General features: G+C 33.2%; 2 protein-coding genes across 6 annotated transcripts in view; one reads left to right on the top strand and one right to left on the bottom strand.

Moving 5' to 3' along the window:
* lysmd1 (LysM, putative peptidoglycan-binding, domain containing 1) overlaps positions 1-22,357 on the bottom strand; it is a 324,645-nt gene that overhangs the window by 294,905 nt on the left and 7,383 nt on the right. The window lies entirely within an intron of this gene.
* Positions 7,761-21,986, top strand: tnfaip8l2b (tumor necrosis factor, alpha-induced protein 8-like 2b). Its single transcript, NM_200374.1, is given in 3 exon segments — positions 7,761-7,887; positions 18,116-18,435; positions 21,104-21,986. Coding segments are annotated over 2 exon segments (561 nt in total). The 5' UTR covers positions 7,761-7,887; positions 18,116-18,117; the 3' UTR covers positions 21,347-21,986.

The following is a 22,357-nucleotide window of genomic DNA, read 5'->3' as shown; positions in this document are numbered from 1 at the left end:
ATGTCTCAATTTTATATATTTAAATAAATCTTCCATAAAAAAGACCAAAGGTACAACAGTATGAGGTTTAGTGTGAGCCAGAACAGAAGTGTCTGCTTTGCGAATGTTTTTTGTCTGCTGTCATTGTCACCTTGGTCAGATGAATGAGAATATGTCGATGCGCGTGCTTGTTATTTCTAGTCACCCTAACTGGCACTGCTGACTTACAGCAGTCCTGCTTTGATATTAATAGAGCACTCTAAAAATGTATGGTTATTTCAATGCTATTTTTGGTGAAATGGACAAAGCCTTCTGGTGTTTGTTATTATTATTCAATTTAAATGTAATGTAATGTGAATGTCTAAAAACAGATATGTGTGCAAAAACTTAAGTAAAACATATTACAAAGCTGTCAAAATAAAAGCATCTGCAACAAAATATAACATAATTCAATTTATTTGTGAATGTTGTGAGATGGTGGCGAATATCAACACTAACTTTACCCTGCAACATCTATATGTATCTCAGAATATTCTTTTGGCATATTACTTCCATTTAATGACTAATAAATATTGTTGGGGAAAGTTACTTTTTAAAGTAATGCATTACAATATTGAGTTACTCCCTAAAAAAGTAACAAGTTGCATTACTTAGTAACTTTTTATGGTAAGTAATGCGGTTACTTTTTATTACCTGTCTGAGGCTTCATCTCTTTCAGAACTTGTTTTTTTTTTCTTTTGTTACAGAGAAGCTCTGCGCTATAATAATGCACTGAACAACCAACACCTACATTTACACACATCAAAAGACATAAAAAAAAATATTTTAGGACAATGTTATCTGAGAACTTCCTGACCCCAGAGCTATACATAGTGTACAGCTAGATTATTGGAAGTTTAAAGCAATGTTTTAGCTACTTTTGTACTATTTGTCTTAAGTAAAATCACTGTCCATTGAGACAATCCCCTGTTCTTTTTCTTTGATGCATTCAAAATAATAAGCATTCTTTCAATTATGTGATTCATTCTAATTACTTTCAATTTAATTCAGCAGTTTATTTTTTAAAGTTGATTAATTAAAAAGTAACTCGCATTACATTTTCAAAAAAGTAACTCAAATATTACTTAATTTTTTTAAATAACGCGTTATTTTACTCGTTACTTAGAAAAGTAATATTATTACGTAACTCATGTATGTTACATGTACTGCGTTACCCCCAACACTGCTAATAAAGTTTTAAGCTAAAAACTGCTTTGTTTACTGTTGTAACCTGAGAATTTACAAGCACTTCCTACTGCCTAAAAGTGAATTTACATTTTTTAATGTTACAGTCTGCCAGTTTTGATCAAATTAATGCAAAAATTAAACTTGGGTTTGCTATAGAAATATTTGTAACAAACACATTGTACTTTGCCTTTTATTCTGACAACTTTGCAACTTATTAAAAAAATGTTGTCATCTGTGCACATATTTACATGTTTTCTGTTTAGACTGTGGGCGACGCGGTGGCACAGTGGCAATTCCTCCTCACAGCAAGAAGTTCGCGGGTTCGAGCCTCGGCTGGGTCAGTTGGCGTTTCTGTGTGGAGTTTGCGTGTTCTCCCCATGTTCGTGTGGGTTTCCTCTTGGTGCTCTGGTTTCCCCCACTAGTCCAAAGAAATGCAGTATAAGTGAGTTGGGTAGGCTAAATTGTCCATAGTGTATGTGTGTGAATGAGTGTGTATGGATGTTTCCCAGTGATGGTGTGCGACTTGAAGGGCATCCGCTGCGTAAAACATGTGCTGGATAAGTTGGCGGATCATTCTGTGGTAGCGACCCCTGATTAATAAAGGAACTAAGCTGAAAAGCAAATGAATGAATGAATGTTTAGACTGTGCAATATGGATAAACACATTTTTTAAACAGCCTTAAAATGACAGGACAAGATGTGATGGCAGTGAACGTACATTAAAATATACAAATTTATCTAGGCAATGACTGAAGAACAAATATATTGTATTTCTGTTCCACTTACTCGCTGAGAGTAAACTTATATATTTTTCATTATCTGCCATTTCCTTTTCTCTTTTTTCAGTGTAGACCAGAACAAATGTATACTACCTGACAAAAGTCTTCTTGCCTATCTAAGTGTTAGGAGCAACAAATAATAACTTGACCTTGAGATGATCTTTTGGCATCAGAAGTGGCTTATATGAAAGGCAAAGGCCTTATTTTGCTTATTTTACCAAAATAAAATATGATCATGCCTTGATTTTTAATTATTTAATTAAAAACAGAAATAATGTACAGTATAGAATATAAAGTCATGGTGCAGTGGAAAAAGAATAAATATTGTGTATGACTCCCGTAAGCTTGGAGGACTGCATCCATACACCTCTGCAACGACTTAAATATTATTAATGAAGTCATCTGGAGTGGCAAAGAAAGCGTTCTTGCAGGACTCCCAGAGTTCATCAAGATTCTTTGGATTCATCTTCAATGAGCTCCCTCATCTTATCTGAATAATGTTCATGTCTGGTGACTGGGCTGGCCAATTCTGCAGCACCTTGACCTTCTTTGCTTTCTTGATGTAGAGGCTGAAGTATGAGAAGGAGTGCTATCCTGTTGAAGAATTTGCCCCAAATTGAACCTCATACAAGGTTCTTTATTCATTCATTCATTCATTTTCTTGTCGGCTTAGTCCCTTTATTAATCCGGGGTTGCTACAGCGGAATGAACCGCCAACTTATCCAGCAAGTTTTTTACGCAGCGGATGCCCTTCCAGCCGCAACCCATCTCTGGGAAACATCTACACACACATTCACACACACTCATACAATACGGAAAATTTAGCCTACCCAATTCACCTGTACCGCATGTCTTTGGACTGTGGGGGAAACCGGAGCACCTGGAGGAAACCCACGCGAAGGCAGGGAAAACATGCAAACTTCACACAGAAACGCCAACTGAGCCGAGGTTCGAACCAGCGACCTTCTTGCTGTGAGGCGACAGCACTACCTACTATGCCACTGCCTCGCCCAAGGTTCTTTGAACAGTTGTTATAACTGTAATTGAATGTCATGTTACATGTTAAAATCGATCTGTATTAAGTATTTTAGCACATTTGCATGTACAGTAACTAAAAACATATATAAGAATTTAGAGAAGTCTATTATAACACGTCCAAACAGTAAGTCTGGTCAATCAGTGAAAACAGATTTTGTGTGACAGTTTGATCAGCGCTTCAATATTTCTGTATAACATATTTTGTGTAAATCAGATAAACTCAAGTGACCTTAATAAGCCCACACACATAAATATAAACACTGAGACAGAAGACAAACCAGGAAACAAACCCTATTTAGCATACGACATATGATATACAGCTTCTGCAATTCCTGTGCCACAAATAAATTGATACTAAAGAGTAATCAAGAAACAACAAAAAAAGTAACACAAATCTGAGCAGAAATGTGTTTATATTGATCTGAAGAGTTCAATTATTTTAACCAGATTGAAGCAGTGAGATTATTTACATTATCACAATTATCGCAAAGTACATTAAGTTCATAGCTAACTGGATATTCATAGCTTTATCTCTGAAACGCATTACGCACTTGCACACACAGCATGTCAGATATGATTGAGCGATAAAGAGGAAGCCATCAGGAAACCACTTAAGCGACACTTCCTGTCTGTTGGCTTGGAGACAAGCTTTTCTTACTTTGCCCGAACACAGTTAGCTTTGCAGAAAAACACAGATGTCAAGTTTACATTTTCAAAATCACCCAACTGGAGAACAAAACTATGAGAACTTGAGATGTCCGGCTATAGTGAGGGATTTATTCGATAGATATTGTTAACAACACTTCTGCATTGATTTCTTTGTGGTCCACGTGCATTAGGGCTTATGTCCAGATGGTTCCAATTCAGATAGCAGACTGATAAGCAGACATTTGTACTGTGGACAATGCTAATGCACAGACATTAGCCCTGAAGGGGACTTTCTATTACACAGAACCAATTCATTGTACAGCAATTTCTAATGCTATAGTGACTAAACAATGAACTTTAGCCAAGAGATGAGCAAATAAGGTTGTTTTGGCTCAGGGCTACATCAGTGACAGGATTCAATTGTGGTGTTTGGAGGTGGTTAGGACGCTAAAATAAAATAAAATGTATCATAACCGACTGTCTATAAGAACAAAATCTGTTCCTAATATCATTTATGAATGAACAGTTGTGCATATGGGGGTGAGAATACATCTCAATTCTTCACACTTGTAATTTGTCTACTAACAACATGTGAAATTATTTTCCATCACTGAATATTACAGGATTTTTAAGTAAAACAAAAGCAAACAACATGCATTTAGGCTTCTAGAGAACAAGGAAAAGGAAAGATGTTCATTATATTGAAAAGCAGATGGTTTTTTATTCCATCCACTGAAATTTTCTTCTAAATGAGCATTTTCATCAGGCTCCTTTACACTTTTATGGCAAAAATAAGATCTTTTCATCATCTTTAAAGTGGAATATCTCAACATAAACAGAATGCTGAGTAAAAATCCTAATTTTCCATATTAATATGTCAACACGTAGAGGTTTTTGCATCTAAACACTTCAAATGTCAATTGCTGACACAAATGTCACAAAGCTAAGAAATGCATACACTATTCAGATGTACAGTAAGTAATGTGAGTCAGCGAAGTGTAATGCTTAATTCAGATCTCAATTTGCATGAAATCAATGACATTTCTGTATGTTGCTATACAGGTAGGTAAACAAATAACTGTCCTGGTCATGCAAAGTGAGAGTGTTATTCAGTTGAAAACAAAACCATGTGTGGAAAAAAAAGGGAAACACTGATCAGGTAGCAAACACTCTAATGGTAAACAGAAAGGTGACAGACTCTAGAAGTCATTGAGGCATGTAATTATTCCACTCTTATTAAAACGTTTAGGATACACCAATAGTAGATTCATTATTTTTCTGTTTTTTTTATTTTTCATTTACCTTTTCATTTACTTTTTTTAACACAATAATATGATGAAAATGCATAATATTCTCTTTTAGACATGCCAAGTGGTATCTAGTTTGAGGTTAGCATCTTGAGCTAAAGCATAAACGTTGGCATATGTTAACTCTGTTTTCGTCAACTGGTTTATAAAGTTGAACAATAAGTTCAACAACAATTACTAACCTAATAAAATGTTTACTATCCCATTTAAGCATTTGACATTATTTACATTAAATATTGATTCAGTTTACTGTAAAATATACATTTGAGGAGTTTTATGCAAAAGCCTCTAAATGTCATTTGATATTTTCTTCTAAAATTAGCATTTTTCTCAGACTCTGAGTCTAGGCTTAGTAATTCTATTTTTATAATGATATTGACTTTAAAGTGAAATAACTGAAGACTAATGTAGAAGGCTAAGAAAAATGCTCATTTTAGGAAAAAATTGCAGGCGGCAGTAAGAGGTTTTTGCATCTGAGCTCATGTTAGGGGGGAATGAATGGAAAATTATTGAAATTCTAAAATTATTTAAGGAATCTGTCAGAAACTTGTTGAAGCAAACTTATGAAGCAAATAACCACCTACAGTATGAAGGAAATACCAATCCCAAGTTATATTTGTGTTTTTAGACCCAACATTTTTTGGAAGTCCAAAAGATATTCAGACATAATATTCAACTGTGTTTTTTCTATTAAAGAATACAAATAAATAACAGTAATTAGGCATCTGAATACATAAAATAATATTTTAAGCTTTCTAGTAAGAAAAGTACAACTGGAAATTTCATGGATAACAACAATAATTATATTTAAACATCAGAAATGCCGATTAAGTGAATAAAGACCAACATATGGTGGATTAATTATAAAAATAAAATAAAATAAAAACATTATATATATATATATATATATATATATATATATATATATATATATATATATATATATATATATATATATATATATATATATATATATATATATATATATATATATAAAACCTTTTTGCAGTTTTTCATCTAATTTTCAATTTAATTATAAGGTTTGCATTTTAGTGAGATTTTAAGCAGTATTTTTAGCTGAATTAGCTTGTTGGATGGTCATCATGAGCACATTTTTTAATGTACCAAAAACATTTCCTAAAGATTTACATATATATATATATATATATATATATATATATATATATATATATATATATATATATATATATATATATATATATATATATATATATATATATATATATATACATATATATATATATATATATATATATATATATATATACATATATATATATATATATATATATATATATATATGTGTGTGTGTGTGTGTGTGTGTGTGTGTGTGTGTGTGTGTGTGTGTGTGTGTGTGTGTGTGTGTGTGTGTACATATATATAAATCATATATACATTACATCATCTATCAATGAGTAAAAATAGAAAACTGCTAAAGTTTTAAATTAAAAACTAGCCTTTTGTCATTTAAATATCATTAATTTAAATAACAAACTGGCCAGCATGTTCAACTTTCCTCAGTCATGCTGAAGTGACAGCCAAATGATTCTGCTTGGTCTAAAAGCTTTCTTCAATGTATTATTTTCACAATTTATGATGGCATAGCAGCCAAAATAGGACAAATGAGTTCATGTATGGGACAAATTCTGGACCTTTGTCAGTTAGGCGTGGGCATTTCCAACCACCCGAACTCCCTCTGGCTACAGCCCTGTGAATAATGAAGGTGATTTATTTGGTTTATTTATCTGACCAGAACCAGAAAATCAGATTGCATAAACTGGCTTCCAGTTATCAAAATAGATTTTAAAGTATTACTTGTCTATTAACTAAATTAGGATCGAGTAAATTAGAAACTCCAAGAGTTCAGTCAAAGCAGGGTAAGTCAGCCTTCAGCTACTTTGCTCCTCGCTGCTGGATTCAGCTTTCAGAAATGATCAGATGTGCTCCAAAATTAGGCACATTTAAATCAAAAACACATCTGTTTAGCTGTGCCTTTACTGAATAAGCACTGTGCTATACGTCCAACAGATCATGTCTTTATTTTCTTTTCCACTCTTTTATAACCTGTTTTAACACATTGTTGATTTCATTTAATCATTTTTATTTTCTCCTTTCTTTTATTCTTGTTTATATCAAGCACTTTGAATTACGATTGTGAATGAAATTTGCTTTAATTTGTCCTGCTGGTCTAAAAACAGTCTTTTTACCATACAATTTTATCATAAAGATGTTATACAAAGTGTATAATCTCCCAATGCTGATCAGATCGGAGAAATTACCAACAAATAGGTGTATACATACAGCTTAATGTCTCTAATTACTCTAACTGCTATATACAGCGCCTTCACTCTTCTGCATTTGCATTACCCTGCTTGTTTGTCTACGATGTTCCAGACCTGTAAATATAACTTAATTTGAATCCAACAATGATTTAATCTCTATTTGGCTGAAACACAGCAGGGCCAGTGATGACAGTGGCCGCATACCAGGTTTCCAGACCACAAAAGAGACTAAAAGCTCCCCTTTCTCTGGGCCGCATCCAGGATTACTGCTGAATTCTTTACACGGGTTGCACTTGTCAGGGCAAGCAGACACACATGTCAGCAGCAAACTCTGACAGGGCGGAGAGACACTGAAAAAGAGAGAGTGAGAGAGAGAGAGAACGAGAGAGAGAGAGAGACTCGCTAATGTGGGTGTGCCTTATACATTTAGTTCCTCAAGGAAGTACAAGTCAAATTATCTTGTTACAGTGTTGAGAGCACGAGAGAGAGGAGTTTTCTTTGATATCACCTTGTCTGAGGACATTTTTTCATCACCCGCGCGCAGGATTCAAGCATCTGATCTGAGCGACTGAACACGAGAGGGAGAGAGAACGAGAGAAAAGCCAGGTGAGTTGGTGTTGGGCTTGACCTCTGCCCTCTCCTCCATCAGAATAGAGAGTGCTGTGATTATGTACACATCAGATGGTCTTACTTCAGTGGGTTGAAAGTTTTACAGCACTCCTCCACGTGTTTTTAAGGTAACATGATGCCAGTATTTTACTTTATCCATAAGAGATACTCTAATTTGACAGATTTGTTTTGGTTAGAAGCAAGCATGGAGGTTTGTGGAGAATAATATCGTGTTGAAACTTGTTTTTCTCTTCAACCACTCCCATGTTAAACATCTAAAACACACTGGGATAGCTGATGTTCCATCCGGTGGACTTTCTATAAACAAAACAAGCTCTAGTCTCTGTTACAAGCCAGTAAGATGATAGGGAAAACACATTTAACTGAAAAATAAACAGCATCGTATGTTTGGTTAATGGCCTCCGGAGAACTTTTAGGAGATGGGTAGTTTGAGAGCTGTTTTGTAGCAGGAGATATTATGCTGTTGTGGGTTTCACTGAAACATTTTCTTTCTTTGGGGGGGTGGGGGGGAGAGTTTCACTTCCTTCGTTGATCACTTTACAAATTGTTTGGTTATATTGGAAAACTATTTTTCGTGGTGAGATTAAAAAAGGAGTGACACTCACTCATACTGTAACTTCTTTACGAAGATTTGTGTGCAATGCATAGAGTTAGAAGGCTAATAAATGTACTAAAGAAAAACAGGCAGCATTGGGTAATAAGGAAACTTTTGCACAATATGTGACGTCATCACACACTCAAATCTCACTGTTCAGATGCTATAGGGAAAAAATACTGGAGGGAAAACACCCGCAAAGATCAGCATCAGTTGTGTTTTGAAGCAGACCTATGGCGTTTTAGTGTGCTAATGTCCTTTACTAGCTTAACCAGCTGATCAACCTCAATCAACCAGCCTTAAGTGATACTTTAAACAGTATAGATCAGGTTTTCTTAATGAAGGATATAAACATTTATTAAACATATGTTCTTATGTAATTTGGCCATTCATTTACATGAATAGGGTATTTTAGTGGTCTTAAAATAAAAACTTTTGAAAGTGTGTTTTTTGAGATTTGTACTGTCATCGTCTTTGTGATCACGCATAAATTAATGGTCAAAATAATAATAATAATAATAATAATGGTAATAGTAATAAAATCAATAATGACTGGAATAATTTTATTTAAAACTACATTTAAAAAAATCATAAATATTTAACTATTTAAATTTTTTTTACATTTAATAAATGCTGTCTGGATAAACAGACCAACCTTAAAAAAAAAAAAAAAAAACTGACCCTAAACTTTTGACCAGTAGTGTATGTGTAATAAATGTTCAGCATGCAGGGTTGCAGTGATATGAAGACTATTGTATAATTGATATATAGCTTGATAATTACTAATATTGATATGAATTTTTCTGAGCTTGATTAAAAAAGCACACACAAACAAATTAAATGGACAACTGATCTTATCTTAAAACCTTTACAACTAAAGAAATAAAGGAAACTGTAAGTAAACACACTGTATAGTGCTTTCTTTTCTCCAAATCATTTATAATCATTTATATTTTTTTAACATAAAAACTGTCAACAATTTGGTGGAAAAATACGTAATTTATCAACTAATAATATATTTATTTCAATTGGGCTGATAGTAAAATTAAAAATATAGATTTATCGATACAGATTTATCATCACTAAGCTTGCACGAGCCAAAACTGCGAAGACGGAATAAATAAAGTATCTTTATAGCATTAATTGTTCAGAGAAGAACTATGGTTCCTGTATAGCATAACTACAAAAACAACTTTTAGAAATTTATATCTATATAACTGAATTTTTATAGAATGCATATGCATGCATAAAAAATGCATCCCAACCCAAATCCATTAAGTTAACAACTTTAGTAGATTGAATCGAGCATAAAATAAATAAGCTGTCCCAAAAAAATCAAGAATTGTGATATATTTAAGCTCATTTTAAATAAGTAGTTTGAACAAGCAGCAAAATAATGTTTTAAGTGTAGGTGTGCTTTATTTCTGTGCAAAATCGACAGCTTCTGGCCTGGCATGTAATACAATTTTTGGTAATTATGGCAGACATGAGTGCTGATAATCTTTAATAAAAAACTTGCAACTATAGTGTATTTAGGGCTCTCCTGGCTAAAATAACTATTATTGGCAAATTGTGTTGCTATATTTATCAGATCCAGTGATAAATATAGAGACTTACTGAACAAGCCTTCTCTATTTTTAGAGACTAGCCCGTGTGGTGTCTTCTAGTAACATTTAGCAAGCAGCTACTTTATGAAAGCAGTTTGCAACACTGATAAACCTTTTAACATGTAGTTTACTGGTCATAACCGTTCGCCCAGGTGGGTGTATTAATTTTTTTTTAGATGAAAACCACCCTGTCCTATCTAAAAACATTTAAGAGCAGTTCATCTTAAGATGGATTAAGGAGTTTTTCATTTTCTAAATCAATGAAACTTAGCCTAGAGTCATACAGAAACAATTGCCTCTCACTTGCACACTTAATACAGGACTTTCCACACTTTTGTTTTTTGTATATGTGTATTGTAAAGGTCATGTTTTACCCAAATAAACCCAAATGAGTGTGCCTGTGCAACTCAGATGCAGGTTTTGACCTGTCTCTTCTGTGTTGTCACTGTTGTGACTTGCTGCTTTGTAATGACAGGGTGACTATTGCAGACTTTAGGATGGAGGAACAACATGATTCCTCACATCTTGCAAATCCTCTGGGCTTAACACATACACACGTGTGAACACACACACACACACACACACACACACACGCGCGCACACACACACAGGGAGAGAGAGACACACACAGACACACAGCTTCGGGCTATGAGCTGAAGTAATCTGAGGAATGCTAAATATTTACCTTGTCTGTGACAAACATTTCAATCAGGAAGTGGATACAGATGGCAAATACAGCTTATAGTAAATTAAGAGGTATAATAATAATGAACTGGATTGACCTTAGATGTTTTTAGCTGAAATTTGGGACTAAAAGTCAGTTGTAATCAAATTAAGGTAAAATTGCTCATGTCTCATCCTGTCAGGTATGAATAAGCTTAACGTCGACCAACTTGTGCAATAACTTACCTTAGAATTCCTAGAAAATGCAACTTTTTTCAAGGAACAGAATTATTCAATACACTGATTTAAATCGTATATTTTATCAAGTATAATTAGCATTTAAAACAATACGTACAGTTGAAGTCAGAATTATTAGCCCCCCTGAATGATTAGCCCCCCTGTTTATTTTTTCCCCCAAGTTCTGTTTAACAGAATTTTTTTTCAAAACATTTCTAAACAATAGTTTTAATAACTCATTTTTAATAAATGATTTTTTTTATCTTTGCCATGATGACAGTAAATAATATTTGACTAGATATATACTTCTATGCAGCTTAAAGAGACATTTAAATGCTTAACTAGGTTAATTAGGTTAACTAGGCAGGTTAGGGTAATTAGGCAAGTTATTGTATAATGATGGTTTGTTCTGTAGACTATCGGAAAAAAAAGCTTAAAGTAGCCGAAATAAAACACATAAGACTTTTTCCAGAAGAAAAAATATTATCAGACATACTGTGAAAATTCCATTGCTCTGTTAAACATCATTTAGGAAATATTTAAAAAAGAAAAAAAATTCAAAGGGGGGCTAATAATTCAACTGTATATTAATACGGTCACACTTTACAATAAGGTTCATTAATGTTAATTAATGCATTTACTAACATGAACAAACAATAAACAATACATTTACTACTGTATTTGTTCGTGTTAGTTAACATTAGTTAATGAAAATACAGTAGTTCATTGGTAGTTCATGTTAACTCACGGTGCATTAACTAATGTTAACAAGCATGGACTTGGATGTTAATAATGCATAAGTAAATATTCAATTATGATTATTAAATGCTGTACAAGTGTTGTTCATGATTAGTTCATGTTAGTAAATGCATTAACTAATGAATCTTATTGTAAAGTCTTACCGTTAATACTATAATATATTGTAATATAATGTATGTTAAAACTAAATTGTATATTAATTATTTGAAATCGTATTACTATAAGACTATAAATATCAATAATAGCAATTATTTCATTGTGTATGAATCAAACCATATAAATTCCTACCTAACACACATCACTGACTACAAACACAAACAGTGGTTTACTCGTTTAAATCCTATTCATGACTCTGGACAGTTATACCATTCACTGTATGGGGCAAAATAATTTTTTTGTTTTATTTCAAGGAAAAAATCATGCTTCTATAAGTTATTTAGCAAATTTCCTATTGTAAATATGTCAAAACTCACATTTTCATTTTTAGCACTTTAATGTAAGTTTTTATAACTAATATCCCTGATTTTCAGTTGTCTCTCAGCCAAATATTGTCCATCCTAATAATCCATACATCAATGGCTTGTCTAAAAATCAGATTTTTAAAAAAGAGAGAGAGAAAGACTTGTGACTGAGGGCCATGTAGGTTCACATATTATAAATAATACATATTTCATATTGAAAATGAGTTTTCTAATATATTAGGTATGAACGGGCTCAATGTAACCCTTAAAACCCCATAACTGAAAGTATTGATTCAATAAATATTTTATTAATGAAACAATATTATTTAAAGAGCTGAATTAAAGCTTAAATTGCATCAAATAAAGTCTGTAATGACATTAAACACAAAAGTTGTAATAGTTGATGTTAAATGTTTATACAAAATTACAAAATCTTCTTATATAAAACATATTAAATGTTGACAATAATGTTTGTATTATTTCTATAACAAAATCGTTTTCATTATTACCTTATACAGATGGCTAATTTAAACCGTGGTTTTCACGTATATATAATAAGTACTAGGGCTGCACAATATTGGGAAAATCTGTATAAACATTTAACAATATTTTATTTTTCTGTGATAAATATTGTGATATAGATATAGTTTCATGAGATAGCTGATTAAAACTATTTGATGGTTTTCTTTGTAGTCTTGCAGTGGTGAGCTAAAGAAATTGAATAATCACAATGCTGAAAATGCTTTTCTTATGTTGCTTTGTCTCATTTCTAGCCCAAATATCTAACCAGATCAAGTTTTTTAAAAAATACTGTTTTGTTTTAAAAGTCAGATGAAATAGGGCAAAATTAAGAGTTTTTCCTTAAAACAAGCTAAACTGTCTGCTAGTAATGTACTGTAAATTAAATAATCTATTTACTTTGACATTTTTATTTAATTTCTTGCTGCATAAATCATATACATTTATATGTAATATAATATTCATATATTCATATTACTAATATTAATATAAATAAATACAGTGATCAAATACATTTCTGTAGCTCCTGCTTGACTGTAGACCATTTCAATATGGTCATGTCACTGCCCCATGAACATTTCCTGCTAGTAATCAAACTCTTTCCTAACTAATAGAAAAGACAATTCAATCATAACTTCATTTTAAAACAGCTATTATACCATTATCCATCAATATGTGGCTCAGTTTTTATTCTCGGAAGCTATAGACATTAAAAATGTAAAACAGGAAATACGTTGGGACCATTGTTTTTGTTTACATTCATCAAAATGTTCAATAATTCAGACTTAACATTGCATATCTTTGCGGTTTGACTATTGCGGATATGCACATTGCAGTGCTGAAACGATATATTGTACAGCTCTAAGTTCAGCTGAATACAAAACTGCAAATAAAACCCATAAGCCTCATCTAATCAGATATATTAATAGTTGAGCATTTGTAAGTCCATTGCAGAACCTTTTAAACCAAATTTGCATTCATTTTCTAAGCACAAACCCTAGACATCAGATCCGTTTAGCCTTAATTAGATTAATTAGATTAAATGGGAAGTGTTGAGTGGTAAACCCTGAGATTGTGCTGCTTTCACAGTTGAAATGAAGTGTACGGAATGCTGATTTGTTTAAATCTGTGTTTATGTACGAACTTGTTTTGTTTCATGTCTCAGAAGGTAATGGCCTTTCTAATGTACCCATTGCTTCTAATTGAATAGAGTTTATTAGGAAATGAAACTCTAACTGCATTCAAATTAAATCAGGTTGCTTCACTGTAAACAAAATTGGATTTAACAAGCAAAACGCAGCTGATGGTGGCAAAGAAATATGACATCACTTTTGGCATATCTTGAGGAACACTGTGCAGGTTATTTGCATGTTAATATACTCTGCACTTATATAGTTTATAATAATTACATTGCGCAGAATAAAAATCAGTAGTGACAAGAACATCTAGTAGAGCTAATAGCCAACTGCATTACCAGCAGATGCCTTAATCATGATACAATCTGAAGATTCATGTAGGAACTTGAGAGTAGTATGCAGTGAGTATTTCTTTCATACATGTCTTTGCACGTTCTCAAGATGGTACAATCTATGAAGCAATCCAAAACTATGCTGTGCCTGAATGCATAAAGGAACTGTAAGCAGCCTATAATAAATGTAATAGTATACCAACACTGCACAAAAAATGTCATTTAAAATTTAAGAATGATCAAATAAAGAATGCTATATATCTTTGGATGTCACTGAGTGTGTTCACATGCATGTTTAAAACGAGATTATGCTTCATAAGCTGACAATGTATGTGGTCATAATGGTCATAAATGGTATAATACTGTGACTGAGAGAGCTCACACAATATTTTTAAAGGGCACCTCTAAGTCTTTTGTGTCTCCAGAATGTGTCTGTAAAGTTTCAGCTCAAAACACCCATCAGATTATTTATTAAACCTTTCAGAAAATTAGAATTTTCTGCTCTGAACACAATGTAGCTGTTTTTGTTGCCTGTGCATTTAATGCCAGCTCTTCCTGCCCACCGTTCTCACGTGTCTGTCAGAGTGTGCCTCAATCTCAGCCTCGGCTGCATCAGATAAACAGCACAGTGACAGACATGAAGGAAGCAGATCTCACGTAATATTTAAGAAATACTAAGAACTTTCCTACTATTTGTTTTGGATTTAATAAGTTGATGAGAACAGTGTGTCACTCACAATGTCTTTACAATTTCATGCACAGACACACATACACACATACACACAGCGCACTCACTTAACTTTGCACTTTTGGAACTTTTGCACACAAATGTGACAGGATACGTTAATCTCTATCCATTATGTTAGTGTACAAAATAAACCCGATTAAACATCCACAAACCGGGATTGAAGCGTCATCTTTTATAATTGTACTGACACGTGTACTGTTGTGATAAAGACGGTAAAAACACTGTAATTTATTACAAACATGCTCTGTTTTAAAGACATTTTAAACTTGTAAAACTCATCCTTGATCACATTTGATGATGATTGATGATCACAGTGAGCTGAAGAGATCTTTTGATCCCAGTTGCTTTGCGCACATTCTGTCTTGATATGATTAAATGTTTTACTAGAGACAAATATGATTAAATGTCTTTACTAGAGGGCCTCAAAATTGGAGGGATTTGGATCGTTTCTTAACGTCAGGAAATTTAAAAAAGAGACTTATTGTGTTTATATCACTCCAATATGACAGTGGACACACTATACCTCCACAAAGTTCTGTTCAAACAGCTTACAAAAGATGGTTTTCATATAAGTGCCCTTTATTTTACGTTTTGTCAGTTTAGTGGCTAATTCATACAAATCCGTATGATTTAGTATGAAAATTTATGATTATAAAATGGAAGTGTGGCACTCAAAACTGCCCCTAAACCCAACCGTCATTGTGGGATAAGCAAATCGTACTAAATTGCATAAATAAGGTTGTACAAATACATTCAGATTAACCACTAAATTAAAAAGCTACGAATTGGCATGAGGTTGTGTTGGAAAACATGCATATTGGAAAAGCTTAAAACAAATGGAGACAACATAGTTTTGGAAAACACTAACAAATTGAGAAAAGATTTTCAGTTTGACAAGACATACGCAAAATTTTACAACATTTGCAAATGCAGAAATATGTTGCAAATAGTGCAAGTCAAAACAAAAATATGTTGGGAGACCCCAAAAAAGTGTAAACCCGACTGCTTTCTGTTTAATGTCAGCAGTATTGTTGAAAACCTGAGAAGTGAGTTTTTTTGTTTGTTTATCTTAACATTTCGACCACACAAACATTCAAACAACAAGAAATCAAGAAATCTCAGTTCTAAACACCACCAATTTCGGTTGTGGTCTGCACTATTTGCTGTATCTTTATGCGTTTGCATATATTGTGAGAAGTAACAGTAGTTTTTTTTTTTTTTTTTTTTTTTTTTGCTATTTACTTGTTTGATTTTTCTATTCTTTGTGAGATTTTTGACACACTGATTTCACCCAGCATGTGAATGAATCAACATAGCTTTCTGGTGGTTTATTGAAGGGCACATGTGTCAGATTTTACATGGTCTAAAATTTTTAAGAGGAGAGTATATGAGCCCTAAGTTGCCAGTTAACATGTGCAAACTCTTCTTTGGTATTTAATGACTGATTTAAAGAGATAGCTCACCCAAAAAATAAAAATTAGCCCACTATTTACTCACTCATAATTGGTTCCAAACCGTTTTTCTGCTGAACCTGCTGAAAATGCTAAGCATTGACTTGCATATCAGAAAAAAAAAAAACAAATACTATGGAAGTCAGTGGTTACCGGTTTCCAGCTTTCTTCAGAATATCTTCCTTTATGTTCAACGAAAGAAAGAAACTCAAACAGGTTTTTGACAAGGGTAAAGTGTAAATTTAATTCATGAACTATCCCCTTGACATGACTTAGCTAAATTAAAGGAAAACTTGGAATTAGATACATTTTATAACAACAGCTTACTTTAATATTCAGGTTTTTGAGAGTTATCACTGTATTTGTATGCATGTAAACATTTAACCTCAGAGCCTAGGGTTGGATATGATGACACATCAAAAGAGTCTAGAGAACAATTAGTGTTGTTTATGAGATGAGTGGGCAATGATGAGCTCCTAAATGGCACGAGGTTTCCCCTGGTGAAATAGGTGTGAGAGTAAAAGTCTGTAAACCGAGGATTTCCCCAATGGTGGGATTTCTCCCAGGGCTGACAGTGTTACCAATACAAAAAAAAAAAAAAAAAAGCTATGATTATGTTTACATGATGTATAAATTCAGCGGGTGCTTTTAGGCAAAGTGCCACTCAAATTAGGAGAAAAATAGAAGCATCAGACTGACAACAGAACAAGCATTTATAATTGCTACAAGAAGCCAGTTCATCACAGTATATGCAGCAGGTTTACTTCTAGATAAATCAATAGAAAATAGAATAAATCGAAAATGTTAGAAATAACACATCAATTGTTAATTCATTATAAGGATCTGATTATAAAAACTAAATGGGTGTCTTGATACAAATAACCCTGACAAGTCATGTACAATGTAATTACAAACTTAATATCTCAAAAAATGTTTTTACAGTGTGGTTACTATAAATAATACGAAACATCCCCTTCCCCTCACTTCACAAATCCTTTACATTTATTTTTTAGTATTCATAATGGGACCATATTTTTGTGGCATTCTATAAACAAAATGTTTAGCCTTTTTAAAAATAATTAAGTAAATTTCATTAAATAAGTCATTTTGGAAACTGTGTTGCAGCATATTTCAAGTGGTAAAATCCTTTGACTTGTAACACACAACGTAAAGAAAACATTTAGGTAACACTTTAGTTTATCACAATTCACACTATTAGGTATTGGCTTATTAACTGCTATTAAGATATGAACTGTTTATTAGTACTTATAAAGTATGATCTTATTCTACTTCTCTAATAATAACTGAACACCTTACAAGCTAACAATAAAGCAAATAATTAGAGAATAATTTGTTAATATCATGTGTTACTTGTTAAAATAAAGTGTTATTTGTTGTAATGCTAAGCCTCAAGGAGAAAACAAAAAGAAAATTTTGACTTTAATTTTGACATGTTTTAGGTATAGTTTTGTAGTGGTCATATTAAAGGGCATCATTTTTTCAGTTTAATTTGTACGAAATATAAGTGTTAAAGGAATGTGTATAAAGTTTTAGCCTAAAGTACTTCATGGTTCTCTTACTGCTTTTGAGTATTGAGTATTGATGTTAAACACACTGTATTAGGTGTTTGGATTACTGTATGAAACCAGAAATACCATCATCCTGAAATAATGAATCTCTCCTCTTTCTCTTTAAGATATGGAGACGTTCAGCTCCAAGGACATGGCTTTGAAGGCCCAGAAAAAGATCCTGAGCAAAATGGCCACCAAGTCTATGGTGCAGATGATTATCGACGACACCAGCAGTGAGATCCTAGATGAGCTTTACAGAGTGTCAAAAGAATACACTGGGAACCGCTCTGAGGCACAAAAAGTGGTGAAGGACCTCATTAAGGTGGTGGTGAAGATAGGTGTCCTTTTTAGGCACAATCGATTCAATGAGGAGGAGCTAAAGCTGGCCCAGAATTTCCAAAAGAAACTGCGTCAAGGAGCCATGACGGCCATCAGTTTTCATGAGGTATGAATACCTTTAAGTATTTAGAAAATGTCCTTTTTTTTAATTTATATTCTGTGAAAACCAATCATTCTGAGTGCAAAAACTCAATGTGTAAGGATCTGTCTGCCTTTCCCTCTACAGTTTTTATTTATATATGAAGTTTCACCCCAGAGGTTAAGCTTATGTAACTCTTACCTTATGTAATAGTATTATATGATCCATTTTGGGGTGACACCTTCTGGCAGAGTGGGAGTGTTTGTAAAATAAAAAGAATTATTTGTCTTTTTGGACACCAAATTTCATTTCAGTTATATATGGATATTATATATTTATTTAAATTATATTTAAATATATAAATCTATTAATTTTGTTTTAGAATATAATACAATTTTGGCCCTGGTATGTTTTATTTATTGTCCAAGGAGATCACTATATGCTGGTTTTCGTTTAAGTATATATCAATCTGCCTTTTACTATTTTTGATAACTAACTCTAACAGGTAAGGGGCTTAGAAAAAAGTTTTACATTGTGCAAACTGTAATAAAAAATTTTAACAAAAAAACAGTAAAATGTTTTAAAAGATTCTTTCTTAGACGACATCGATTAGGCCTAGTGATACTAAGCTAAACTGCAAATTGTTTGAGACAGTCCTCGCTGCAGCCCGCAGCTTGATGACATACTGGACCAGGTCCACTTCATAAAGGACAATCGCCTACACCTCCCCCTACCCTAAACCCAACCTTCAAGGTAGCATGGGCACTAAAACACTAAGCACACACTGTCATTGTGGTTAGAATGCAGCGAGGACATTTTGAGTTGTTTGCCCTCTATCTTCACCTTACACTTATTATGTTTCAAATATTCCTTCTTTTTAAAGTAAAGAAAAACACAAGCAGTTCTACATTTATTCTTATAAGATCACTGTCTATATTCAGCTCTGCTATGTAAAAAACAAAATTAGTTGACTGAAAAAAAATCACTCAAAAGTGTAGAATTTTCATCATGTCAAATAAAATATATCATAGCAAAATCAGTCAATTTATTTAATATTTATCAGTTTATTTTATAAAATAATGTTTTCCATTAAATAATTTTTGTAAGGTCCGGTTAATTTAGCTATAATATTTTTGTTTATTTTGATTTAGAATTCATGTAATATAAAATATAAAAAAGTAGTTTACATCGTTTATTTGACTTGTTTCTTAGGGTCAGTTTGTGATATTTGAATTTCCAAAATGTAGAAAGTAAAATAATGGTGGCACGGTGGCTAAGCGGTTAGCACTGTCGCTTCACAGCAAGAAGGTCACTGGTTCGAGTGGAATTTGCATGTTAACATCTCCAGGTGCTCCGGTATCAGCCATACTCCAAAGACATGCGGTATAGGTGAATTGGATTAACAAAATTGGCCGTAGTGTGAGTATGTGAATGTGAGAGTTACTGGGTTGCGGGCATCTGCATCCACTGTCCACTGTAAAATATATGCTGTAATAGTTGGCAGTTCATTCCACTGTGGGGACCCCTGATAAATAAGAGACTAAGCCTTAAGAAAAATGTGTAAATTAATGAAAGTAAAACAATCAATAAAATGTCATTTTAAGCTGCATTATTTAAATCATATATTTGTAATAACAAGATTTTCAGTCACTTTATTTATAACTTTTGTTTTTCTTTAATTAAGATCATTTTAATTTTAATTTTAATTTTGTTTTGTTCTTTTAAACAAAAAAAACAGAATAATTAAATTAAGTGTAGTTCTAAACCAGAGATGCCAAAGTTGACCAATGCTAATCTTTGATTTGGCGCACCATCCCATTTGAGAAAAGAAAAATGATGAGGAGGTGGTTGGGGCAGACATCGTCATTTCAAATTTAATGCAGTCTTTTGTTTGTTAAAAAATAATTAAGATTTTTTTTTATGTAAATATTGTCAGTCTACAGATAGAGGGCAAGACATTCCTTCATTTTCCTTCGGCTTAGTCTTTATTTCACAGGTTGACACAGTGGAATGAACCACCAACTTTTCCAGCATATGTTTTACACAGCAGATGCCCTTCCAGCCGCAACCCAGTATTGGGAAACACCCATACACACTCATTCACACGGACAATTTAGTTTATTCAGTTCACCTATACAGTATGTGTTTGGACTGTGGGGGAACCCGAAGCACCCGAAGGAAACCCACACCAACACAAAGAAAACATGCAAACTCCACACAGAAATGCAAATTGGCCCAGCTGGGACTCAAACCAGCAGCCTTCTTGCTGATAGGTGAAAGTGCTAACAACTTAGCCACCGTGCTGCCATGCACAAGAGTCATCGGCAAGCAGATCAAAGTAAAGGCAGGAGCAGTTTAGTGTATTCGGCATTGAACTCCATTGTGTTATTAATAAGATTGTTTGTTTTCACGGTAAGTTCATTGTAAAAAAATAAATAAATAACATTCTGCATTAGTTAATATTTAATTTAAAAGCAATGTTTTGTAGTTATTCAGAAGTAAATTTGGAGATTGCTCATGGAAACTTTAATATAATACAGTTTAGTATATTTTCCTTCAGCCCACAACCCTCAATCAAGTTTAGCTTTTGGCCCTTCATAAGAAAACGTTTGGGCAACCCTTCTCTAAACAAAGCCATATTTGCACCCAGATTTGAACTTTCCCCTAAAAAAAGTCTCTTGTTTTCCTTTTACAGGTAGATTTCACATTTGACAAAACAGTTATGTCAGACATCCTGACAGAAAGTAGGGACATGCTTCTGAAGCTTGTAAATACTCACCTCACCACAAAATCCCACGGACGCATCAACCACGTGTTCAACCATTACGCCGACCCGGAGCTCCTGACCCAGCTTTACAACTCATCAGGGCCCCTTAAACCCCACCTCAACAAAATCTGCAACGGCCTCAACAAACTGCTGGAGAACGGGACATTATGAGGACACTGACAGACTTTTTCTGGACTTGGCATCCGTGATCCCAAAATGCAAACATGATGCAACCAAAGAGACAGAAAGCGACAGACTGGAGGCATCGGGCACCTTTGAAACAGTGTTGTGTTTATGAACATTAGCTCATTTAGTGGCCTGATACTGTTATAACAGCCACTGCGAGCTCAGATCAAATCTTAAAATATCATCTGAACAATTTTTTAAAGCTCTGAGACTCCAAGTCAAGCTGTTTAAACCACAGGGGCTCTGAAACTCTGCTGTAAATTAGAGCACAATGTATTGTTTGAAACTGTTTGCATTTTTTGTGCTGAATATTTACCCCCCAAGACAGCAGAATAACAAGAAGCAGAGAACACATAAATGTTTTAGCAAGGCACTCTCTTCATACTGCCATCTAGTGTTACCCTGTGTTTATGGCGATGACACAAATGGAAGCTTGGCACTACAGTCAACATATTGAACATCTCTGAGAGGAACCTGCTGTGTTCTGAAAGGGAACAACCACTAAATAAATATTTTACAGCCCTCACTTATTGCTGATTATGTAATTTGCATATGGAGTTGAAATGCAAAGCTTAAGGTTAGTTAGATTATATTTAATTCAGCATATTAAAATGATTGCTAAAGACTGAATATATGCCTGAAGTATATAAACATTACATTTTAAAACATTAACCCTCTGGTGCTCCCAACACTTTTTATAACAGTTTAAAAATATAATTATTAATGTATTATATTTCTATTATAATTTTAAATAAACTGATTACATTTCAAATATAAATATATATATATATTTTGCATTTTATATTGTGCAACTGTATGGTACTATATTATATTTATGCAGTAGTAAAACCCATAGACCAGAAGTTAATATGCATAGTTAGTATCCCATGAGCATACCTTGTGGAGCACAGTTTGGTCTCTGTCTTAAATTATTTTATGTTTAGTTTGGTTTTACTGTATTGAAAAATGCACAGAATAACAATTTTATTTTATATA

The sequence above is a fragment of the Danio rerio genome, chromosome 16 (genome assembly GCF_052040795.2).
Source record: "Danio rerio strain M-AB ecotype USA chromosome 16, GRCz13ab, whole genome shotgun sequence".
NCBI lineage: Eukaryota > Metazoa > Chordata > Actinopteri > Cypriniformes > Danionidae > Danio > Danio rerio.
The sequence above is the reverse complement of the archived record's forward strand: the minus strand, read 5'-3'. Positions and strand labels throughout refer to the sequence as shown.